General features: G+C 42.8%; 2 protein-coding genes across 2 annotated transcripts; one reads left to right on the top strand and one right to left on the bottom strand.

The window, feature by feature from the left end:
* Window positions 1–7,087: 7,087 nt before the first annotated feature.
* On the bottom strand, window positions 7,088–8,414 carry MELLADRAFT_112622 (uncharacterized protein; the record flags this gene model as incomplete). Its single annotated transcript, XM_007417125.1, has 4 exons — window positions 7,088–7,120; window positions 7,164–7,322; window positions 7,895–7,965; window positions 8,033–8,414. 4 exons carry the CDS (start codon window positions 8,412–8,414, stop codon window positions 7,088–7,090), a joined length of 645 nt encoding a protein of 214 aa, XP_007417187.1.
* Window positions 8,415–17,558: 9,144 nt separating this feature from the next.
* Window positions 17,559–17,873, top strand: MELLADRAFT_30784 (uncharacterized protein; the record flags this gene model as incomplete). The annotated part of the gene is made up of 2 exons (XM_007417064.1): window positions 17,559–17,665; window positions 17,744–17,873. Coding segments are annotated over 2 exons (237 nt in total), but the record flags the coding sequence as incomplete, so codon positions are not given.
* Between the last annotated feature and the right edge of the window lie 9,227 nt (window positions 17,874–27,100).

The following is a 27,100-nucleotide window of genomic DNA, read 5'->3' as shown; positions in this document are numbered from 1 at the left end:
TCCTCACTCCTCTGAGAGCATCACCTTGGACTTTCTGGAGCTAGGTGAGATTTGTTGTGTTTTCTCTCTCTTTCTCTAGTTCTTTCTATCTTAGAGTGTTACTGACTCCTCTGAGAGCATCACCTCGGACTTTCTGGAGCTAGTTTGAAATCATAACGACGTTCCAAGTCCACCTGTGCTCTTGTGAGAAGTCGTGCCGGACAAGTTTCCGGACTTTCAGTGAAGGTTCTATTGGAACCTTACACTTTTTTTGACTTGATCACCTCGTTATATAATCAAGATTCAAGTTAAACAAAAACCTTAAACATCATTCAATTCAACTATCACATCTTTTTTTTCTCTTTCATTCTGTCACTCTGCACTATCTGCCTTTTGTCACTCGGATTACCAGCCTCGATTTTACTTCTGTCACCTGAACCTTACTCCAACGATCAGAATTCAGTCTCTGCCGCACCTCCGCTGCTTCGAACTAAACGAATGTTAGGCGGAAAATCACTAAAACCTGATAATTTTTGCGACGACCCGGAATCCTTAATCCGATTAGCTCGAAAAGGAAAGCAGCAAGACGAGTCAAGCTCACCACCACCTCCTGCTCCGCCAAGTTACCTGCGAAGACCTGAAGCCTCAGTGTCAGGATCACCAGCGCCAACGGATCGAATCCTGTACGCCTCTAGCCACAAGCTGAGCCCAGCTGTAATCTCGACTGCGCACTTTTCACCGCCAGAAATCTCTCCACCAGAAACGGAGAAGAAAGTGATAGACTTACACTTTCGGAAACTTTTGGGAGCGACACCACACCCACCAGGCCACTTCCCAACGGACACACCCGCACCACATTGATCCGAGGTATCTTTTGCTGAGCCAACACTGACCTGCAAAACCTCAAACACCATGCCTAACGAACAAGACACGGTGGAGTCGCTACGCGAACAAGTTGCAGAACTCAGGCTTCAGAACGAGTCCCTCACAAAGGCAAATCAAGAGACGCTTACCTTACAGCAACTAGTGCGAGAACTGTTAGCAGGCAAAATGGCAACTTCGGACATGAATTCCCCGGAGGCCGGGACGGTTACTGCTGGCGAAACCATACCGCCAATCTCGGCCGATAACCCTTATCGACGATACGTCGATGTCAGCCCTTTGACACCCACACCAGCACCTCGCGAACCACACAGGCAGCCACCAAGTAGGCAGCAAGAGCCTGGCGAAGCGCGTGACGGTCAACAGCCACAGGGGGGACCAGACCCTCGTGCGACTCAATCGGGTCATCAACCGCACCCGGAGACCCCTGGACCAACACCTCGAGCCGCTCAGCACATGACACCGGCCGAGCAATCGATGCAATCACCAGTTCATGTATCGTACGGTCAGGCTTACCAACTTCCTACATCAGAAGTAGCTAGAGACACGATGCCAGCATCTATGACAGCGGACCGAATCAAATTGAGCGACTTACCTAAATTTAGCGGCAAATTTGGAGTGCCAGCGGATCTCTTCCACTGGCAGGACATGATTGAGGAGACGTTTGAGGTAAAGAACTTATTGGACGACCGAGAACGCCTTAAGCTACTGGGTTTGTTACTCAACAACGAAGAAATGTCGAGCTGGTACCAGTCCAACAAATCGACCTTGAAGCAACAATCTTGGGAGGGTGCGATGAGAATGTTAGCAACAGGTACTCTGCCTCACTCTTGGCAATTGGACACCGAGGAAGCGCTGCGACGATTGGAGATGAGGTCCTCTGAGTCATTCGACACTTACGTGGCTCGAGCTCAAGCCTTACATCGCCTTGTGAAACTATTCGGTTAGGTATCAGAACGGCATCTAGCACAACATATCACCTGGGGAGCTCCCTTGTTGTTTCGAGATATGATGCAAAGAGAAAAGCACTTATTGGCGAACCCCTTTTTGTTTCCGGTTTTCAAGGATGCAGCAGACGGCATCTGGAAATTTTTATCGGATGCTAGATTATTACCGACTACAGTTGTAAAACCAAGACAACCCTCGGCACCACTGGCTACATACGCAGCAGCTACATCAACTTCAGTAAACCGAGCACCTCCTCGAGTCAGATCAGACGAGGAGCGAGCAGATCATGCATGGCGATACCATGAATACTTGCGTCGATCAGGAATCTGCGCTACCTGTAAGGAGAAGTGCAATAACCCCCATTGCACCAAGAAGAGCATGCGATTCCTCTCGGTTCCCTCGGACTTCAACCCCGGCCCAAGACCTGCACGAGCGCCTGCCAACACCAATCCAACAGCTGCACCTGGAACCCCTACAGGTCGACCAGCGGGAAGACCGAGTGCACCAGCGACGACAACTTGTGTGGCGGCAGTCGAATCCTTCCCTGAAATCTTAACTGAAGACTTAGCAGCTTATGAAGAAGCCGATCAATTCAAGGTCAGTCAAGTTGAGAATGGAGAAGTTCAAGACATGAGGTGCGTACCTTCATCGTCAGTGTCGCCAATCATACTGCAGCTGACGTGTAATGGAAAAACTGTCCGTGCCCTTATTGATTCAGGAGCTGGGACGAATCTGTTATCAGACCGCATGGCGCGTGAACTACATATACCTCGACGTCCTTTGGTCTCACCAGTGGAGGTACGCTTAGCCATCCCAACGGAAGGGGCCCCTCTGATTCTCAAAGACTTCGCCATAGCTAATTTAAAATGTGAACGACCTAGCCTGCGTTTCGGGGCGGTTTTCTTCAAATTGGCACCACTCGGCTCAAATTACGACATGATCCTTGGCTCCCCTTTCTTATCAAAGTTTCAATTAGATGTTTCCTTACACCATCGATGTATTGTACACACTTCCACCGGAAAAGTCCTTTATGAAAAAGAAATGCAGTCCGAACTGGATAGGTTGTTGTGTGTTATTGAAAACCTTGAGATGGTTGAGGATGCGCAAGCATTAAATAAGCGGGAGATGTCCGTGTTCAAAGACTTTGCAGACCTGTTCCCGGCGGAACTCCCCCCAGTTGAGGAAGGTGATCCGCCGGAAGAGTCCTTCCCAGAGGGACTACCGGACATTAATTGACAAGTACGACACAAGATCGTCCTCACAGACCCTGACGTAGTCATCAACGAGAAACAGTTTGGCTATCCCATTAAACATCTGGGGTTGTGGCGTAAGCTGTTAGATCAACATTTGGCTGCAGGCCGTCTACGCCGTTCCCATAGTCAATATGGCTCCCCATCTATGATCATTCCGAAAAAAGATCCATTGGAATTGCCTAGATGGGTGTGTGATTATCGTAAATTAAACAAGTTCACCGTTAAAGACCGCTCACCCTTGCCAAATGTAGACGAGGCTGTCCGGTTAGTAGCAAAGGGAAGGATTTGGTCTGTTGTTGATCAGACAAATTCATTTTTTCAAGACAGGATGCGTGAGGAAGATATACCACTCACTGCAGTGAAGACCCCTTGGGGGTTGTATGAATGGACTGTTATGCCAATGGGGCTAACAAATGGACCTGCAACTCACCAAGCAAGAAATGAAGAAGTATTAGGGGATTTAGTTGGAAAAATCTGCGTGGTATATATAGATGACATAGTTATCTTTTCAGACACAATTGAAGAGCATGAGCTTCATGTACGGCAAGTATTGGAGAAACTACGTGCTGCTAAACTTTACTGCTCGAGCAAGAAGAGTAAATTTTTCCGGCGGAAGATCAAATTCTTGGGGCATGAGATCAGTCAATCAGGTGTCTGTCCGGACGACGAAAAGGTGGAGAAGATATCCAAATGGTCCTCTCCAACAAATTCTAAACAATTGCTAAAATTCTTGGGCACGGTTCAATGGATGAAGAAATTTATTGATGGCCTTTCTCATTACGTAGGCACCTTAAGTCCATTAACCAGCACATCTTTAAAAGGCAAACCTTTCAAATGGGGGGATTTAGAAGAAAAGGCATTTAACAATATCAAGCGTCTCATTACAACTCTTCCTGTCTTAAGGAACCTAGATTACAAGTCAGGAGAACCTTTATGGCTATTCACTGATGCCAGCGGCAATGGACTAGGAGCAGCACTGTTTCAAGGAATGGAGTGGGACACGGCATCACCTATTGCTTATGAAAGTCAAACGATGAACCCGGCAGAGAAGAACTATCCGGTTCATGAACAAGAATTACTGGCGGTTATCAATGCCTTGAACAAGTGGAGACTCCTACTATTGGGAATGCGGGTAAATGTCATGTCTGACCACCACTCTTTAACTTCACTCCTTACGCAGCGAAACTTAAGCCGTAGACAGGCTAGGTGGTTGGAGACGCTCTCTCAATTTGATCTTGATTTTAGATACTTGAAAGGCGCGGACAACTCAGTTGCAGATGCCTTATCACGACGCGAAGATGTAGCTCTATGTGAAGTGCAGGCAACGCTCAGAGAAGAGGAATTTTGGGAAATTCAGGAAGGGTACAAGGTTGACAAATTCTGCATTCGACTTCTTAAGGTTTTACCTTTGCGTGAAGATTGTATTATGAAAGACAACCTGATGTATCTCGATGGCCGTCTAGTCATACCCCAATACGGGAAACTCCGACGAGATTTCATTGCTCAAGCGCACACCGCTTTAGGACACTTAGGACCTCTGAAGACCTTGTCACGTCTTTGAACTACTTTCTTTTGGCCTGGATTAGCGAGGGAAGTAGAGGCTCAGCTCAAATCGTGCAATCTGTGTCAGCGTAACAAGGCACGAACATCGGCGACGACTGGTAAACTTCAAAGCTCGGAGGTACCAAAGTATCCAATGGAGGCCATCGCGATCGATTTCATTGGTCCGTTCCCGAAGGTCAGTGGGTATGACATGATACTTTCATGTACGTGCAGATTGTCGGGCTTTATTCGGCTCATCCCAGCATCTCAACGCGACACAGCAGAACGCTCGGCGTCAAGACTTTACACAGCCTGGTCAAGCATCTTCGGTCTGCCGGAATCAATCATTGGAGACCGCGATAAGGCGTGGACTTCACGCTTTTGGCAAAAGCTTCATGAACTGCTAGGAGTTAAGGTAAACTTAACAACGTCTTATCACCCTCAAGCGGATGGGCGTAGTGAACGGTCTAACAAGACGGTGGGTCAGATACTTCGGAACCACACGTCGGAGAAACACGGAAAGTGGTTCCAGGCCTTGCCAGCGGCTGAATTTGCCATCAATTCAGCTATCAACGTCGCTACCGGGGTTTCGCCGTTTCACTTTGTATACGGGCGAGTACCACGTTTGTTCCCAATCCGGAGTCCGGTAGAAGAGGATGGTGACGATGTCAAGCATTGGATTGAGCGACGTCAAGCCGAATGGGCTTCTTGGCGTGACAAGTTATGGTGTAGTCGGGTTGAACAGGCCTTGCATTACAATAAACGTCGACGTTCAGGCAAGCCTTTTGAAGTCGGGGATTGGGTAATGGTTGATAGTGCTGACCGGCAACAAATTGTGGGAGGCAAATCGCGCGGCACGGGTAAACTTCGTGCACGCTACGATGGGCCTTACGAAGTCCTGGAAGTTGTGAACTCGGGAAGAGATTTTAGGCTTCAACTCAACCCACACGACCACACTCACCCGGTGTTTCATATCTCCAAGCTCAAGCTGTACCATGCTGAAGAAGAAGGTGTAGCGGATGGTGACATTGCGACCATTGGTATGGTCTCGCCACGACCGAAAAAAACCCCTGGATGGTCTCGAGAGGAGCCCATGGGGCATGTTAGGAATCGTGACGAGGGGGTGTGTATCAAGTTTGATACGCTAGCACCCCCGCAATGTGAGTCTTTTAATTCCTTTTCAACATTCATTATGAAGAACGTTGGCAAGCAGTTTTATCTCCCACATAATGATTTAGAATTCTGCGAGCGGCTATCATCGACGATTAACGGCGATAAACTGGCCACTTGCAGTCACGATAATGACTTTGTCGAACCGAAAACAACCTCACTCGGTCCCAATTGGGAGCCATTGAGGCATGCTAGGAAAATGACAAGGGGGTGTGCAATTAACTTGCGCTAGCACCCCCGCAAGTGAGTTTGATACATTTTTTTGATCACCATGTTTTACAAAAACGGTTTGCAAGCTTTGTTATCTCTTAATTAGCAGGTTGCGACTGAACAACAAGAAAGACAGATCTTCTTGACCCAACGACGGAATTTAAATAATGACTTCAAGACAAATTAGGACTCCTTAACAATTACCTCAAGACTTCAAGACTAAATTATGCATGCTTATGTTATAATGAATTTTCTTTTCTTCTTTTTTTCTCTTTCTCTCAGTTTCAATTTTCTCTCAAATTAGTTTTAGTTTTCTTAGGACGAGTCATGGTCACAATTTTTGGGGCGAGTTATGCCACTTGGTTGAGTTTTTTTTCTTTTCTTTTGTTGGTAGTGCGGAATTTTTTTAGAAGAGGGTACACATTAATTTTAGAAGGGGAGGGTGTAAGGGTACACATGTAGGCAGGAGGCTATGGGTTGGCTTTATGGGATTAGATGGGTTCTTGTTATACTTCTCTCCAACGCCCGGCTTTGGAAAGTCCTCACTCCTCTGAGAGCATCACCTCGGACTTTCTGGAGCTAGGTGAGATTTGTTGTGTTTTCTCTCTCTTTCTCTAGTTCTTTCTATCTTAGAGTGTTACTGACTCCTCTGAGAGCATCACCTCGGACTTTCTGGAGCTAGTTTGAAATCATAACGACGTTCCAAGTCCACCTGTGCTCTCGTGAGAAGTCGTGCCGGACAAGTTTCCGGACTTTCAGTGAAGGTTCTATTGGAACCTTACAACGACCGGCAAAGTTGTCGTTGAAAAACTTGAGGGAACGGGAGCTGATAGAACCCAATGTGGTTAGGAAGTTGTCCAGATAGACATCAATCCGCCTTCCTTGCAAGCTTTTTCCTTTTGACTCTCTCTCGGCTCGCACACCTACTGCCATCATCAAACCTCGAACTACATCCTTATCTTTAAATAGGCCAGCCTTTCCGTAAGTTCCAATTGCAGTCCAGAATTCATGGTCCCCTTCAGCAGTAGCTTTCTCAAGAGATTTCTGGAGGATTTGGAGCTCTGTAAACTTTATTAGGACGGCTTGAAATTGGTCACCGGTCATCAACACTTTTGGTATGTACTTAATCGTCTCATCTGTAGCGTAAAGAGTATTGATGGCTGTGATGAGGCTTCTAACATTCTTCAATTCCTCACACTTATTGCAGATCGGATGCAAAGTAGTAGCACGACATTCCACCTTGTTAGTACACTGAGACGAGTGGATAGATGCCTGCTCGCCATGTCGCCAAATCTTCCAAACAGCATTTGCTTCAAGAGTGTTGTGTAGTTGTTTCTTCTGATTGACCAAAAGTTCAATCTCGTGAGTTGTACCAAAAAGCTCTCGACATATAACCCAGCGTTTAGCCCCGTGGTATGGCATAGGTGAATGTTCAATACAATTCGCAATAGTATACTTAGATCGTGGTCGCTCCCAAGACTCGTCAGTTAATCCAGAGCCACTGCCAGCATTAAATAGGTTCCCTGGTCGGAACATGACCTAGGCTGGGAATATCATTGAGAGAAGAATGGAGCATCAAATCATCTCGCACTGCACATCTGAGCCATAAAGCATACACTACATATGTGCAAACATCTGAGTAAATCCTTAGCTATCAGCTACATACAGGTCCGCTCAGTTATCTGCTCATCTAGATAAGGAAATCATGTGTAATACATGCTGTAACTTTGTTCAGATTGAGACACACATTTCAAAATATTGACTACATATATCACAATGGCTACTCAGGCAATATTCATGGAACTGTGTAACAGTAGCAGAATGGGAATCTGATCACTAGGACCCATATTCCCATCTGGGAACCTCTTTAATGCTGGCAGTGAGCATGGCTTCTCGATCGTCTTTTTGACCTTTGTGACAGTGACCCAGGACGAGAGGACCTTGTTCTCCTCCATCCTCTCAGTGTGATTTTTACAAGCTCCTGGAAGACAAACCAAATGTAGATATTTAGATACCTTTTATGAAATTTCATCATTGATTGGACGTACGGCTTTTCCAATGATCCACAGCAGCTTCTACACGTCCCTTTGGAAGTTTGATCTTACTTCCACAATGACAGTGTAGAGTTTTTGGACCTATCACGTCTTCCACATGAATCTTACAGCAAGAACACTCTTCATTGGCCTTTGATCGGGGACATAAAAGTATTGGATTCCTTTGACGAGTTGTTTCAGTCTGTCGCTTCTTATTTGCTGGTATGGTGGTGGTGCTGGTCTGCTTTGGTGGTTTGGAAGTGCTGGTGTTGCTGGTGGAAACTTCTTCCACAAAGATAACATCGTCCCCTTTGAAATTTTTGTCCTCCTCCGGATCACTGTCAATAACAAAGACATCTACTATATCATTCGAAGTTCCTTGGTTTCTTTTAGGCATTTTGTAAGAGTTCTTCAGGGCTTTCACAGTGCAAAAAAATGTTTCCTGAATCTTTTCACAAGACTGGTTTGAAACTGTTTGAATACTAGCTATGTATTCAGATAGATTCAGATTGAAAGGGATCAAAACTGATGATAGTCTAGTACACAAATTTCAAATTGGGTGCGCTTCAATAGGCTCAATTAATAGCTTCTTTCTGTCATTGTATGACATCTCCTCTGACGCTTTGGTACATTTTTCTAAACCTTTTGCATGTTTTTCTTACGCTTTACGTAAAGATCCTATGCAAATTTGTTGACTAGGGATCACGATTCCGACCTTTTACGTCACTGAAGTTTTTGCGAAAAACATCATTTCCGACCTTTTTCGTCACTAACCTAGGCCTAATTTTTGTCAAAATTCCGACCTTTTTCGTCACCCACCTCCACAGGCGCTTTCCACGGTCCTGGGATGATTGATGCGTGATTGATATGAATCCAGATGAAAGGTCGGACGGTTTGTTCTGTTTGGTGCCTATTTGGATTTATGCTTGGCCAACGGAAATGGTTGGTCAAAGTCGAAATTTAGTGGGTGAGTAAACCATGCAGGCCTGTATTTTGCTATTTGGTAGGGCACCGTCCGGTGCTGGTGCTCTAACCAAAGCAAGATGAAGATGCTTGACATTTTTTGACGAACATGGTCAAGCATAGGCCGTGATGACCACAGGACGAGCACGGAGGAAGGAGGACACACAGGAGATGAAGCTGAAGAAGACCATGCCTCCGCAGAAGCAGACAACACAGATAAATATATAATCTGTTTGCAAATACATTTGCACCCATCATCAACCTCTTTCCAATATCTGCCATCAACAAAGTCCACAAGTACAACCTCACAGCAATAAACCCCACATCATCTTTTCCACGGCGCAGAGACAGGATTGATGTGTAAATCTAAGGCCCCGTTTGGTTGCGATTATTTTACTGTGGTATTATCCTGTTGAAGGACGACTTTATCACTTTCAAAACCGGAGACCAATTTAAGATCACCCAACACGGAAACTGTGCATTTAAAGGAGATTTAAACAATGATGTTCACTTACTTAAATCGGCGGTGAGGCACTTTTATCCCGAATCCATCAGTCCTCAGTCCAGCCACATCACGCCTACCGATCAAGCTGATGCTGTTTATTTACACCGGCGCTTAGGTCACCCCAACATTTCATATATGAAATCAATGGTCAGGAATGTGAGTGTGAAAGGGTTAAACATCAGTCTCTCTAGTATTCCCGATAAGATTCATTGTGATCCTTGTGATTTGTTGAAAGGACACAAGATCCCTCATAACAAAACTCATGTTAGAAGTCAAAATCTCTTGGATAATGTTCACCTTGATTCAAGTGGTATTATCCGAACCAGTGCTGTGTGTGGGAGTCACTACTTTATGTTGTTCACCGACAATCATTCAAGATATCACCATGTTGTTGGCCTTTCTACAAAATCTGCTGATGTTGTGTTTCATAAAATCAAACAATACGTATCCCTGGTTGAGAGGCAATGCGATCGGAAGCTAAAGATGATCACTTTGGATAACGGTTATGAGTTTATCAATGATACAATGGTCCCATTCTGTAAAGATGCCGGTATTTATTTAAGAACCACTGCAACTTACACTCCGGAGGAGAATGGAGTTGCTGAAAGGTCAAACAGAACAGTAACTGAGCCTGCTTGTGCAATGATGATTCAAGCAAATCTGCCTATCAGGTTCTGGTTATATGCTATTAAGTCTGCAGTGTATCTGAAGAATTGAACTGTATCCTCATCTATACCTGTTGGAAAGACTCCATTTGAATTATGGAATGGTTGACAGCCGGACATCAGCCATGTGAAGCCAATTGGTTGCTTGTGTTATGTCCTAACTTGAAAGGCACTTAGTCACGGAAAATTTGATCAAGTCTCAAAGCAAGCAGTCCTGTTGGGTCACACCGATCACAATCTAAATTATGAAGTCTTTGTCTTTGACTCGAATAGCATTGTTGTCTTGCACAATGTGATATTTTGAGATGAGAAATTTCCCTTTAAGAAGATAAAATCTTATGATATCTCCCACTTATCCTTTGAAGATGATGCTCGAGAAATATCGGATCCTTCCGCTATCGAACCTAACCATGGAAATCGTAGCGACAACAATGAAGAACCTGGTGGTGAAGGAATGCACCAGGCTGACCTTAATAACGTAATTTTCCCTGCTTTTGATCAACTTCTTATTGAACCTCAGACTGAAGACCCGCCGACTGACGAACAACCGGAGGAAGAGCCTGTCATTGAGCCCGTCATAGAAGAGGAACCTGTTAATGACGGACCTTGACGGTCGGAACGTGAAAGGCAACCCACTGAGCGCTATCAACCTTCAGCAAATTATGCGTACTGGGATGATGAGGGGGCATTTAAAATTTTTCATGAGTATGGTTACTATGCTTTTGCAGCTGGACCTGTGGTTCGATTGATAAATGAGCCTCATAATTTCAAGTCCGCGATGAAAAGCTCAGATATTGATGAATGGAAGAAGGCATGTGAGAAAGAATTAGAGAACATGAAAGAGAAGAAGGTGTGGCGTTTAGTTCCACGGCCAAAGGATCATCCTGTGATTGGTAGTAAATGGCATTTCAAAATCAAGCTTAACTCTGACGGCTCCATTAGTAAATATAAAGCGCGTATTGTGGCAAAAGGCTATACGCAGACTTATGGAGTTGACTACAATCAAACGTTTGCGCCGACTGGGAAACCGGCTTCTTTTCGAGCTGTGGTGGCTTTTGCATCTTATCATGGTTTTGAAATCCACTCGATGGATGCCGTGGCGGCATTTCTTAATAGCAAATTGAAAGAGGAGATCTATATGGATCAGCCAGAAGGATATGAAGTCATGACCTCAGATTTAGTGTGTGAACTGCTGCAAGCATTATATGGATTGAAGCAGTCTGCGCAAGAATGGAATGATGATTTTAAGGAAAAGTGTATCAAGGCCGGTTTCAAGCAGTCTGAGGCAGACGAATGTGTTTATATCAGGCGACGGAATAATGATATCATTGTGTTCTATCTTCATGTCAACGACTTAGCGATCACTGGAAATGTGATCAATGAATTCAAACAAGAAATCACTAGTTTCTGGAAGATGGAGGATTTGGGTATTTCAACCTGTGTCGTGGGTATCCAGATTGTTAGGAAGAGCAAACATCATTATATTATTGGTCAAGAGGCAATGTCAAGATCCTTATTAGAGCGTTTTGGGATGATGGATTGTAAACCGGCTTCTACTCCATTTCCGGGCGGATTGAAGTTGACTAAGGCTACTGACGACGAAGTGAAGTCTTTTGCACTATTAAATTATCCCTGTCACAGCGGGGTGGGGAGCTTGATGTACTTGTCACAGTGTACTCGTCCAGACATATCCTATGTTGTTGGATGTTTGTCTCAACACCTTCAACGTCCAGCTTTACGTCACTGGGAAGCTTTCAAGCATGTGCTTCGATATTTGCGGGGTACTTTAAATTATTGCATTCACTATAACAATGTTTCATCCACCGACGTCATCAGTAACAATGCATATGCGTTGCCAGAACATTTTGCTGACGCCGATTGGGCGGGTGATAAAAGCACTAGGCGGTCAACAACTGGCTATATTTTTCTCTTAGGTGGCGGAGCAATCAGTTGGCGTAGTAGGTTGCAGCAGACCGTCGCGAAGTCGTCAACTGAGGCAGAATACCAGGCAGCAAATGAGGCGGCGGATGAGATGATTTGGTTGGCAATTTTTTTGAAATCCATTGGTTTTCCCCAGGAGATGCCATATATTTCAAACTGTGATAGTCTAAGTGCTATGGATTTAGCTGAGAATGCGGTATTACACAGACGGACTAAAGCTATTGAGATACATCTTCATTGGATCAGGGATAAGGTTAAGGATGGTACTCTGAAACTGGTGCATTGTAATTCGGACGATATGATAGCGGATATATTAACAAAGCCCTTACATCCAGGCCCGTTTAACCACTTTAGGACATTGATAGGTATGAGAGGGGTGGATGAGTAGGTGTATTCCAATTGTGTCGATTGAAGGGGGGTGTTGAAATGTCCAATCGACCAAATCAAATTATAGTTAAGTTAACATTGATGAGAAGGGAGAGTTACGAAGTTTATAAATCAAATTGAAAAAAGATTCACTCACATGCCAGGATGATAATCAAGAAGTAATGTAATCGAAGCTATGTTGTATCAATTGAATATGTCAATCGGTAGGAAGTAATGCAGCCGAGGTCACGTTGAAATGTTTGACTTATGACGGATTCAAACTTATGGTTCAAAGAAATTGTTTTCCTTATAAAGAATTGTAGAGTGTTTTTGTTTGTTCTTTCTTCCCCCATCTTTGGGAAGAAGAACGTACGTACCCTGAATTTTTGTATCATATCATGTTTCATGGCTATTAACTTGTTCTCTTTCTATTTTCCTTATTTTTTTTCTTGAACGTGATGTTAGCACTACTTGCTTTCCGCATAAGATTCTATCTATAAGATAGATTATTGACATATCCTTACCTTATATATAGGTACAACTTCTAGTCTATGTTTTTTTCTCTTTCTTGTATTGATTTGGCTATTGTTGTGCGTTTTTCAGGTCAGAGTCGGAGGTTTTTCTTTATCAGCGTTGTAGTCTCAGTCACACGCTTATTGTGCTATTGCACACGCATCATCAGGTGAATAAATTAACTATCTTTGGGAAGAAGAACCACTACTTGCTTTCCGCATAAGATCCTATCTATAAGATAGATTATTGACATATCCTTACCTTATATATAGGTCAGAGTCGGAGGTTTTTCTTTATCAGCGTTGTAGTCTCAGTCACACGCTTATCGTGCTATTGCACACGCATCATCAGGTACCTCATACGTGATTCCAAGGCAACTCAAACATTCTTAATAACTTGTAGGTTTGACTCTTAAGCATATCAGACAGGGCTCATGGATTTGATTTTCTAGTTCTCTTGCAGCAAAAGCTGACAGCTTCCTCAAGGAACAGTATGAAAGATGTTTATATTACTTCTCCTCTCAAAAACAAATCACACTAAGAAAGCTTTATGGGTAGTTGTGCTCATGATAGCGGTGAACCTTTGCACAAATTTGGTGAGATATCATCTTTTCTGGGCCAGAGGCATCCTCAAATAGAATCTCATAATTAGGATATGGGTCAGAATAGTGAATGACAAGAGGTATTCCTCGTTTTACCTCACGTCTGGCCCTTCGAATATCCTATGACAAGCTCTCATGAAGGCGCAAGTGACATACTTTTGACTCCCAGCGTGGGAGAAAAAGAGCCTCATTTCAGACCAAACACTCAAGGGATCCTCAGCTTCACCTCACCTCTGCTCAATGCTGATCAGACGCGTCGTATCTATGATAAGTGGTGTATCACGCTGAGTTGAGTCTCAAGTTTTCCGAATATTGCGCAGTCCAAAACCTGTATTGTTAAAATTTGAGTGTTTTAACTGTTGACTGCTGAGTCAAACCCATCCATTTTTCGAACTCCTGTTCTGCTATTTCTCTCGATTCTCCTTCAATCAATCTTACAATCAATAAAATGTTAATATCTCTTTCAAATCAAACTCAAACAAACAATTGCAACTCATAATCGAAAACGCGATACAAACGATGTCAATACCATTTGTGAGCATTCGATCATCAATCAAACGCTATTGGTTTAAAAACTCGGATTGACGTGAATTTATCCTTGATTTGTTTTTAGGACATTGCAGCATTATCTGCTCAAGTTTTGAATTCTTTATCAGATGAATCTGACATCGAGGATGAGATCAATAGCTCAAATAAAATCTCAGGAGATATTGAACTTGACGCTTCATGGACATCACAAATCAATGCTGCTATAGAACAACTCGATACCGAGACAAATCCTCAAGGGTGGGGTGATACCCTCGACCTCGATTTACCCTCTTGGGATCCTCTTACCAACTTCGGTCATGATGACCTTCTCCCTGATTTGGGCCCTGGATCAGTCCAAGAAGCGGTCCCCCACATCGGTTTTACGGAAGATCAACACAACGAACTGATGCTCGCATTAACCAACTCACTTGGCCCCATATCAACTGATCAACAGTTGTATGCCTGCCCCACACCTACCATCAATGAACCTCCACAAACTGAAGCCACTCCCGCCGATCCTTTCGATGAAGTTGATCAGATGCTTGATCGCTTATTCAATTCAGGTGGACAAAGTCCCTCTCAAGCGCCCCTCTCAGCTCCTAGTCCAACCTTCGACACGTCTGCGGCTTCCAATGCAATCGCTATCGATCCCTCTCTAGAGCCGTTCGCACCCTCACCACCTACTACGCTTTCTACCCCGCAATCACCACAACCGGTACTGAGAAAAGACGCATCGACTTCGCAAGCCATATTAACACCTGATACACGCATTACCACACCCAGGCCTCGCCCTCGAGAATCTCAAACCTCCGCGGTCCATCGACCTACGCCTTCCCTCACTACTTCATCCCTTGAACATCTCGCAAATCCACCACCAGGTCAACAACCTAATTATCCTTGGTGGACAATCATTCGAGCTGCAATTATGGGAAGTCGTTATGGAATGATGACACGCGAACAAATCTGTGAGGCTTTGGCCAATCGATGGGAATACTTTAGGTCAACAGATGATCATGAAACTCGTGTTTGGAAATCTGCTGTAGGACACAATCTCAGTGTGAAAGAATGTTTTGTGAGAGTTTATGTGGAAGGTGAAGGAAACACAAGTTATTATATCATTGACACAGCAGTAGATCCGGCCAAAGGTCGTTTGTCCAAGTTGCGTTGAAACATCTTTTAGTCTTCGAAATCACTCTCACTATGTTTTGTGTTTTGTCTTTTCGTCTTGGTGTCAAATGTCACACAGTATCAAATCTGACGCTGACAACTTCCTATCTGTTTTTGGCTTTTAGAGGTAAAAACCCAGATCGAGCTACGGTCCCAAGAATTGCTCGAAGGCCCGTGCTCCCGAATAATCTGGATCTCTCTACCCAGGCTCGATGGTCTCCTGCGATCGCCGCGATTCGTAATGCTAAGTATGGCTTTCCTGAAGTCCGTTCAAATCCTTCCAAGGCGAAACAGCCCATCGAGTCGGACTCAGATGAAGATGACGAAGATGACGACGAGTCGGATTCAGGTGACTCGACCGAGCCAGAAACCGCACCGCGGCCTCTTCCTGGATCCTTATTAGGCTCTTCACTCAGCGCAATTGTGGGGGCAAGTCGATCTATGTTTACCAAGGAACCTACTCGAAATTCCAACTCAAGCAACAGATCAAATCAACCCACTGTCCCTGCCCGTCAGAATAGGCCCCCACTTCGGACAGAACCCAAGCGAGCTCAACAAACGTCTCGTAACTCTCAATCCAAGACTAATCCTCGATCTAGGACCACTAGACGCCGTCCCCCAAAACGACCTTCTATTGTCACTCGCACTCCGAACCCTGTCACTACTCAAGTCGCATCACTTCCGGTCATACCCGAATCTCATCATCATTCTCCAGCAGAAATCCCGGTCATACCTCTCTCACCTCAATCACCCGTTGCGCTAAGTTTAGAGGAGCAAGTTGCAGCAGCTTTGGCAGATGTGACATCGCACTTGCCTCCTGATCCAGTGGATGAAATCTTTGAGTCGAACCGACTAGCACAACAAGATATCCCACCAACCCCATCTCCAGTTGAGCTCAGTTTGCAACAGCAAGTTGAAGCAGCTTTGGCAGATGTAACTGCAAGTCTGCCATTACAATTGGAGTCGGATGCAATCGATGAAAGGGGAGCGCTACAGCACACAGATCGAGGTGATGACCCACCTTCATCAATTGAACCTGACCTTCCATTATTCGATTTTGAGAACTTGATGGAAAAAGTGCAGGCTGAAGTCGGCAAGGACACAGATGAAGAAGAGTCAGATCCAATTCCGGATGACGTTGATGATGATCTACCTCCTGAGCCATTATTCGATTTCAGTAATTTAATGCAAGAGGTCCAAGCTGGAATCGGAAAAGATATGGCAACTGAAGACGATAGCGACGACGAGGAAAGACTGGAAGATTCTTCGCATCATGATGAACCTAATGTCAACTTAGACTTGATGCTTGCTGATGCACATACTGAGATGCGATTACATTCCGAACCTGCTCTCAGTCCAATGAATTTGGACCCGATTGAACCAATAGAAAGGGTTGATCCCACAGAGGAGGTAGAAGTTCATGAAAAATCCCAATCAAGGAAATCACATGCCGACAAGACCCGCTCAGCTGATCGAGCTGCTCTCGATAATCTTTTGGACACATTAATCAATCAAGCCGCTGTCTCTGAAGACTGCATCGCTGCCTCTCCTCCTGCCCTCATTGATATCGATTCGTCGGACAAATCAAATGCTGGCAAGAAACGATCAGCTGATCGAGCTGCTCTCGATAATCTTTTGGACACATTAATCAATCAAGCCGCTATCTCTGAAGACTGCGTCGCTCCCTCTCCTCCTGCACTCAATGATCTCGATTCATACTCAGATTTGGATGAAGCTGAACCCTCATCAGCCGTCCAACATCTTGATAATGCTATCGCGGAAGCCTTAGCAGCTGCAGAGGCACAAGCACAGGAGACGTTCTTGAAAGAATTAGAGGAACGCGAGAAAGCTCGAATGAGGGCCTTATCTGATCAAGTCACTTCGAGTCTAATCGGGGTAGTTCAACTCACAGCTTCGGGAGATATTCCGGTCCACCCCCTTCCTCTCCCTCCTGCCCCACCCGCTTCGCCTGTTCAGCCAGCACCCAGGCCGTCGCCCGTTGTACGTGTCAACCATATTCGAGCCCGACCCACTCTCCCCAGTCGACGTGCCATGTTACCTCCATCACGTCCGGTGATACGAACATCAGTCGGGATCCGACCCAAATCCACAAATATACCAACTTATCAACCTGTAGATCGTCGTACTCGTGCTGCTGGAACTCGAGCACCGGGTCGAAAACTTAATTTACCATTACCCAGTGCTCATACACCAGTCACGGTAGATGATCGAATTGATGAAACAGCACTGGCACCTAGTTTGTTGGAATCCATCCAAGTCGTCACATTAGAAAGACCAAGAAATACGTTTCCAGAAATCGCTAAAGAAGCTATCTTATCCCATCCTGGTGGCAAGATGACAGCAGCTGAAATCTTCAAAGTAGTAGAGAAAAAATATCCGTGAGTGAAGGTAAAGAGTTGATATTGTTTTTGGTCTATGATATTGACGTCTTTTTGTCTGCTTGTTTGTTCGTTCAGATACTTTGTTACTGCACCTGAATCTTGGAAAGCAACAATGAGGAATGTTTTAACATCACATTCATGTTTTGTAAAAATTCCTAGACCGGCAGATGCACCTGGTAGAGGGGATTGGTGGTCAACAGTAGATTTACCACTTTGTAAGATTATTTCCTTGACTCCTGTATTTTCTCAAACCAAACCTGACCCTTGGAAATCTGATTAGGGAAACGACGAAGGACAACAGCTAAAGCTAAACAGGATGAAGATTTCTTGGGTAGACATGCTAGAGAACAATTAAGGAAAGGTAGAGTGAAGATCACTAGTACGAATAATAGTCATCATAATAATGGAGTTAGATCTGTAGAAATTAGTTTACCTAGACCATTTAATCTTGGAATATCATGACTTTTATCAATAACAAGGAGATTGTGGTTTAAGATATTCTTTGGTTGGAGAAAAGAGTTTTTGAAAAAAAAATACTTGATTTTGATCATTTTATGACTTGTTTGCTTCCAAGGACAAATACTTTTTTTTAATTATTGTTGTCTTTAGATAGAGCATGATTTGGAGGTGCTGGAATATTAATGCATGAGGTCAATTAACTTGGAGCTTAACTAAGCTCATATCACAATAGTGTGACAAGGTGCCCTTGAGGGCCAGGCCTTGGGACTATGTAAATAATCATTTTCGGTCTGAGATTTCCCAGAACTTGCTTGCCAAGGGGGACTTAGTTGAACTCGGCCAAGGGGCCAAGTCTTCCCCTTTTGTACCTTTTTACTGTGTTTCAGTTCTGGACAAACAAAGGCTACCTTATATCATAACTTTTCTTTTGGCCAGGAAACCTCAGATGTCTTTTCTCTGAAGGAAATTGAATTTTAAGAAGCTTGTGACCATATATCCACTCCTCAGATTTGTTTTGAAGCTCAATTCTTTGATAGATGATAACAAAAGTTCAAATATGTGACAGCCTGAAGCTTGACTTGGCAACTGGTGGCATAAACAAGAGCAAAGAATCTGCCGGAACACAAGGACCCAAAGGGGTGGCACACTACAGCTAACAAATATAAAATGAAATAATGATGATATAAATCCACTAAATTGTGTTTGAGAGGGATGGTGCCAGTGGGAAGGTCAATGTAAGGTGTCACACTTACAATCACACATGTAACAAGTCACACAATACAGTAGATCCATTAGGAGTTAGACTAGAGGCTGAGCTGTTTTCCTTTCCTTTTCCTTTTCTTCTTTATTGCTTTCTTCACATGGTCTCATTGAACTAGGCCTAGTTTTTGTAATCCACATTGGTTCTAGATAGTTCTGATGCCTAATTGTGCCCAACCAGTGTTGTTCCTGCATAGGAACTTCCAATCAACAGATATCATAAGTGTAAGAAATGATACTATAACTGCTTTGTTGGCAATACACTGAATGAGATATTCAATAAGTTGAAAAAAGCCTGTGTCATGCAAAACTTCTTGCTGTATGTCCATCATCTTGAAAGATGATCTGTTGTGAAAAGTCATCTATAGCTGAATGTCTATGATCTAGAGATGAACTCATGACTAAGCTGGCCCCAAATCATATTTCTCAATAATCAGTACTAATCCAGAACCAATTCACAACATTAAACCACATACAAGCTCATATAAGCCAACCAACCATGATATATATATTTCACTTGATTTAATGCAGATTAAGATGTGTATAGGATATGGCAAAAAGAGAAGATACAAGATTTATGTGCAAGCAGGTTTATACATATAAGTGAAATCTGAAGGTGAGAAATATGAAGTTTGCAATGGAGTACAAATTCAATGAAACTGAGGATGGGCTCAAAATTACAGTTTATGGTCATGATTTAAACATTTCAGTAGCTGATCATAAGGACCAAGTGCACTTGGCCCAGTTTTTTGCACATTGTTAGCAGGTTTTTCACTTCTAGAGTGGTTTTTGGATTGGGGATCAGCAGGAAAGTTTGATTAGAGAGCAAGTGCCATGTTACAGAATGTCCCTTGCTAACCTATCTACTAGAGAATAGGCAGGCACACCCACTGCCAAGGCTGAAAGTGCAAGCTGTGCATAAATATTAAGTTATAAGCCTCTCTCTTCAATGTCAGGCTTCAGCCTTACAGTACATATAAATTGACAATGGAGCACAATATAGCTTAGGGTCAGCTAAGTTTAAAACTTGCCATCAAAGTAGAAAGGTGTAAGACACTGGGCCATCTAGCAATTAATTATATAACTTATTTAACAAGCAATCAACCTTGCAAGGCAAAACTGAAAACACTTGTACAAATGGGATACAGAACTCAGACTGATATGGGAATTATGAGTCCTAAGGGTAAAGAGGTGTAAATAATATACTCTACATTTACACCAAGGCAGCTATACTTGTATATAGCTCAAAATTTACATGTTAATGTTCAATCAACGTAAGGAGATAATTTAGTAAAAGACATAAGTAAAACATAACAAGCCTTAAGGGTTAAAGAAGAAAGAATCACTTAAATGAAGGATAGACAAGAATGATGTCATAAGTTTCATTTAAACCCAATTAGTCAAATCCCTTTTCCTTATAATCTTTTGAGCTCTCTGATGTAGTTCTCTTTTCCCATCTCTGGAAAAGAGAACGTACGTATTTCATAAACTTGTTTCCCTCTGAATAGAATCATTATCTGATATGAGTTTGTTAGTCACATCTTTGACATAGATCACAGCTCACACTATCAACATGTGCTAAATCTTATTATCCTAACCTTTAACAGATGCTTTAATAGTTCTTCTCTATTATCATTTCATTTCTATAAACTAGTGATTGATGTTTTCTTTGTATTGTGTTATCTTCTTCTAGGTTAGTCACTATTCCTAAGAGCAGGATATAGTACACCTACTTATTACTCGTAGCGCTTTCATCAGGTGTCATACTTACAGGATCCTATTCCGATTCACTCATACATTTTCATTACACTATATCAACATTAAATTTGATGGCTGCATTGTAAAGCATTCAAAGACCTGATGCTGTGTATCAATGTACATTGTATGTCCTCTTCACTGAAACAATAATGCCCTAATGTTCCAAGTAAAATATTCCAAAGGGCCCTGTCTGACCCTCTGTAGATTTCCAGAGTATACCAATCTGGGGATAAAGTGATCATCAGCATCTCAGGAAAACAGCATTTTATGCATGGCTATATGAGAATTTGCTAACCATTATTATAGGCCAATCTAATATCTGAGCACAGAACTACAATGATGGCAAATTGTTGGGATGGGGTCTTCAGGCGCCCAATAAGCAAATTTGTCCTTCAAAGAAACCACTTGACTCAAGCAATCCCAATGAGTGAGACTCTGTTGCCTGGAGTTCAAGAAAAAGAAAGGCAGCATTAATCAGAACAGAACTTGAGACAGAAGCTAACCTTCTTCCTTTGTATTAGAGCAGAATTTGTACACGTTTTGGATTGGCAGTTTCATAATGTGGTATGCAATGGTTGCGAATCTGTGGACAGATTCTCTGCGTCCATCAAGGTATTTTAGTTTAGCTTTACCTTGGGTTTCCGTTAAGATGGAAGATTAGTAATATAATACAGCAAGTTTGAGGAGTAAATTATAACAGACAATGTTGAAACTGTTGCACAAGAAGGTTAGAGAAGACCCTCACTTCAGGTCCTTTAGGAGGTTGAGACCAATGCCACATCACATATTGGAGGAAAACTGAGTTAATGGATATGTCCAGTGGAATAGAAGGGGGCTGGAATGTGGGATTTGAGTTGATAAGAGTAGGATGCAGAGGACAGATGTCAAATGAAGAGTAGGTAAAGGAGCTTTGATATTGATGAGGATTTAGTTAGAAGCATCACAAAATGGATGTTGCGTGGACAAAGTTATAGGTAGTAACTATCAATACAACATGTTATGAGCCGTATAAGGCTACTCTACATATGCTTATACATGTTTGCTCTCATATCTTGTACGCTGTTGAGCACAGACTATAGTCCTCACGTTGCAATCTACTTAGTACTAGAAGGACCTCATTAGTCTTCTCTCATCTCTCATCATCCTATCGAGTCCTTACATATTGCAACGTCTTAAATCCAAGAGATCGGAGAAGGTTAATAAATTAAAGAACAAGCAAAAGTTTAAATTAGAAAAGCAAAGAAGAAAAAAGTTTAAAATAGATCAAAGTTTAAAGAAAAGAAGATTAAAGTTATTAGTCAAGACAAAGTGAAAAAAGTGAAGAACGAAGAAGTTGGAAATTAACAAAAATTAGATTAGAAAGTTTAGAAAATCCCCTCGGCAATTTAAAGTTTCAAACTCTGTTAAAGCGCGAATATCAAAGCTTAATCATCAGCCTTTCATATAATCAATCACCACGCCGGAATTCACCACCCCCCAAAGCCCGACTTCTACAACTTCTGCAGGCCGAGAATCCGAATTCTTAGACGCTCTCGAACCTATGATCGATCCCAATATGTCGGAAGTTAACATGTCAGAAGCAAGTTTAGCTGGAATCATGCAGCAACTTAACAATTTGACGGCTAGATTGAATGACGAAACCCGCCGGAGAGAAGAGGCGGAAGCCAATCAACGTGCTGCCGACGCCAAACGTATAGAAGTCGAGCAGAGATTGTTACAGTTAGAACAAACTCAAACTCAACAATCACAATCAGCTCCTGCAGCTCAAGTCTCTACTCCAATGTCTTCCACGACCATCCCAACGTTTCCTGGAAACGTTGGTGCTACCTATACTCAAGTGCAACAAGTTAGACCGCCTAAAATCGCAACCCCAGACAAATTTGATGGATCTAAAGGATCTAAGGCTGAAATCTTCATGAATCAAATCGGAATTTACATGCAAATGAACTCTGAGTCATTCGCCGATGAAAAAGCTCAAGTCGCGTTCGCGCTGTCTTATTTGACTGGAAAAGCAAGCATTTGGGGTCAAGCTTTCACGGATCAATTATTAGATTCAGAAAAAGCTCATCTTGTAAATTGGACCAAATTTGCCAATTCCTTCCGAGCGACGTTCTTTGATACTGAAAGACTTCCAAAAGCTGAAAATGAGATTCGTAATCTAAAGCAAACTAGAGCAGTGTCCGATTATTGGATCACGTTTTCTGAGCTCTCTTTAATCGTTAAATGGCCGGAAAACATTTTAATGTCTCAGTTCAAACAAGGTCTCAAGCGTGAAATCAGAATATATATGATTCAACAAGAGTTCAAAAGTGTAGAGGAAATGTCTCAGTTTGCAATCAAAGTTGATAATAAATTAAACAATCGTTCTCAAAGTTTAACAATGGCTACCGGTCCGTCATCAACTCCTATTGCTGATCCTGATGCAATGGACTGCTCAGCTTATCGAATCAATATCTCGCAAGAGGAATATCGGAAGAGGGCTGCAAACCGCGCTTGTTATGAATGTGGAAAGACAAATCATGTGATTGCTGATTGTTATATTGCGAAGAGAAAGAAAAGAGGAGGTGGTGGTGGTTTTAGAAATAATGAAGTTGATAAATTAAAAGCTAGAATTGCAGAATTGGATAATCAGTTGTCAGAAGTCAAGAGTAGTGATACAAACTTGAGTAGATCAGAATTGTCAAAAAATGGAGAAGCTCGGGAGTGCTAGTTGTGCCTCCCCCGAGCAAAATACCTTTAGGTGTGGAAGTTGGTGATATTGATAGCCTTGAAATGAAAGACACTCGTATTATTACACTGTAAACATCATTCAACTTCCCCAATTTGGCAGAGGAAAATGATTAATAGTACAGTTTTTCATAAAAGAATCTAATACTGCACACCTGGGCCATTTCACCCACACTACATATGTGCAGCAAGCTAAGTCAATAGTTGTCTATCATGTACATACAGGTCTGCTCAGTTTTTTGCCCATCAGAATAAATAAATCACATGTTATACCACATGTAACTTTTTCGACTTTGAAATTTTTTTCCCAAAAATTCACTACATATAATTCTGTAGCTGCTCAGGCAATATTGTTGAAGCTATGTCTTAGTAACAGAAAGTGTGTTACATGCAGTTGAGTTGATGAGATCACACCAAAACATTGAGTCAGTGTATGTAGTCAATCTTTTGGAAGCTTTTTTCAATCTGAAAGAAGTTACAGCATGTATTACATATGAATAACTTGTCCTGATGAGCAGATAACTGAGCAGAACTGTATGTACATGATAACCACATATTCACTGAGCCTGCTACACATATGTAGTGTGGGTGTTATGGCTCAGGTGTGGAGTGATAGACCATTTTATGACAAATCATACTCCCAATCATTTTTCCCTGCCCACTTGGGGAACCCGAATAATGTCTGCAGTGTTAACCATGTTACCCTCCACGACCCAAATTCTGACACAACACTCACTGCTTGAGCCCTAATTGACAGCGGTGCCACCCATGAAGCCTTGAACCTCAATTTTGTGAGAAAGTATAATCTTTGTACAACTCCCTTGCCACATTCCCACAAGGTAACCGGATTCAGTGGACACGAATCTCAAATTACCCACACTGGCGACTACCTCATCGACAACGACACCAACCCAACCACGTTCATCATCACATCCCTTAGAGACAAGTACGATCTGATCCTGGGTATGCCATGGATAAAACGCAACTATTCACGAATCAATTGGAATGAAAGCTGTTTGTCAAAAGCCTGTGGTCCGACTCTCAACATTGCTGTTGCAAAAGCAACATCGTCAAGGCCGGAAACCTCCTTGAAGGACCATACTTTGGAGCCTGATAGGCACGCTAGGCAACATGACGAGGGGGTAGAGATCGTAAAAGACTCATCAATGCCCCCGCAATGTGAGTATTTCTTGTCTCCTCTAAATTCAGTTAAAGAAACCAGTTGCAAGCTTAAACACCATTTAGAATTCCATCAGTCTATTGAAACAACTCCGACCATTAGCAAATCACAAGAAGAATCACCTGCAGTCATTCAAAGCATGACTTTGTCCAATCCGCCAAAATCCTCAGAAGACCACGAGATGGAACCAATGAGGAAAGCTAGGAAAAGTGACAAGGGGGTAGAGAACGTAAAAGACTCATTAATACCCCCGCAGAGTGAGTCTTTCAATGCCCAATCAAACAAGCCTTGTGAAACAATGAAAAAGCATTCCTCTCTTCTACAGGGAAAACTACCAAGATCAACTGCACGACTCGGTACGCTTACACCAACCAGACGCCTATACTCACAAGTACTCCCCAAACAGCAACCATCACTGTCTCATATCCAAGCCTCTACGACTTCTTGGAATGTATCTGCCAAGCTTAATGCAGAAATTGCATTGAAGGCTCCTGTCCAAACCGCAGCCGAACTAGTTCCTGAATGCTACCATGCTTACCTCGACATGTTTGAAAAGAGCAAATCAAGTGTTTTACCTCCTCACCGACCCTACGACTTTCGTGTCGACCTACTACCGGGAGCTACGCCTCAGGCTGGTAGAGTCATTCCGTTATCACCAAAAGAAAGTGAGGTATTAGACGAAATGCTTGAAAAAGGCCTAGAGAACGGCACGATTCAACGTACAACATCTCCATGGGCGGCACCAGTGCTATTCACTGGGAAAAAGGATGGAAGCCTAAGGCCTTGCTTTGACTATCGAAAACTCAACTCTGTTACGGTAAAAAATAGATATCCATTACCGTTGACGATGGAATTAATAGACAGTCTACTTCATGCAGATGAATTCACCAGTCTGGATATGAGAAATGGATACAACAACTTGCGAGTAAGGGAAGGTGATGAAGCTAAATTAGCCTTTATTTGCAAGCAAGGTCAATTTGAACCTCTCACAATGCCATTTGGTCCCACCGGAGCGCCCGGATTTTTTCAATACTTCATTCAGGACATATTGAAAAGTCACATAGGCCGGAATGTAGCAGCGTACCAAGATGACATCCTTATTTATACAAGACCAGGGGTGGACCATAAAGCGGTTGTGAAAGAAGTATTGGACATCCTGAAAGCTCAAAATGTATGGCTCAAGCCTGAGAAATGCAAATTCTCAAAATCTGAAATTGCATACCTAGGACTGATAATTTCACGAAATCAAATCAGGATGGACAAAACAAAAGTCAAGGCAGTCACCGATTGGCCAACTCCAAAAAATCTCTCTGAGGTTCAGACGTTCATTGGATTTGCAAACTTCTACCAACGCTTCATTGATCAATTTTCAAAAATAGCTCGACCACTACATGAATTATCTCAAAAAGATACTACTTTTAACTGGACAGAGGAGCGTGAAAGATCCTTTCAGCTACTCAAAGATTCTTTCACTACAGCACCAATACTAAAGATCGCAGATCCGTACAAGCCTTTTGTACTGGAATGTGATTGTTCCGACTATGCGTTAGGAGCAGTATTGTCTCAAATTTCAGATGATGACGGTGAACTTCACCCAGTGGCTTTCCTCTCCCGGTCCCTGATCAAAGCAGAAAGAAATTATGAGATATTTGATAAAGAACTGCTCGCAGTGGTCAGCGCATTCAAGGAATGGAGACAGTATCTTGAAGGAAATCCGAACAGGCTCAGCGTAATCGTATATACAGATCACAAAAATCTTGAATCACTTATGTCAACCAAAGAACTCACAAGAAGACAAGCCCGATGGGCGGAGACGTTAGGAAGCTTTGATTTTGAGATCAGGTTTCGACCAGGTAAACAATCAACAAAACCGGATGCGCTATCAAGACGACCTGATTTAATGCCAAAAGAAGGTGAAAAATTATCATTCGGACGATTACTTAAACCAGAAAACCTTCCAGCAGATGCTTTTATTGATGAACTTGACTTAATAACATCATGGGTAGTGGACGATGATATCATTCAAGATGTTCAGATTGATGAAATTGACAACACCTACAATTTAGGGGAAGGAAATTCAGAACTAGCATGGAATGATGCAAGAATATTAGACGAAATCAAAAACAAATCAAAATCCGACCCCAAGATTACTGAATTACTAAAGCTATGCGAGGAATCTTCATTCAAAAAGCTATTGAACGACCACAAGAACATTAATGGTGTTTTATATTTCAAAGGAAACATAGTAGTTCCAAATGATCACAATCTGAAGGTTCAAATACTGAAATCAAGGCATGATAGCCGACTAGCAGGTCATCCAGGCAGAATGAGAACTCTAGCATTAGTCAAGAGGGGGTACTACTGGAAATCAATGAAAGCCTTCATTAACAATTATGTAGACGGATGTCAATCGTGTCAAAGGATCAAATCAAGGACTGTAAAACCATTTGGTAGTCTAATGCCCCTTCCAATTCCGAGTGGACCGTGGGTAGACGTGTGTTATGACCTGATCACTGATTTACCTAATTCAGAAGGTTACGATAGTATAT

Source organism: Melampsora larici-populina, assembly GCF_000204055.1.
Source record: "Melampsora larici-populina 98AG31 unplaced genomic scaffold MELLAscaffold_68, whole genome shotgun sequence".
In the NCBI taxonomy this organism is placed as follows: domain Eukaryota; kingdom Fungi; phylum Basidiomycota; class Pucciniomycetes; order Pucciniales; family Melampsoraceae; genus Melampsora; species Melampsora laricis-populina.
Note: the sequence above shows the minus strand (reverse complement) of the source record. Positions and strands in the feature narration are given on the sequence as shown.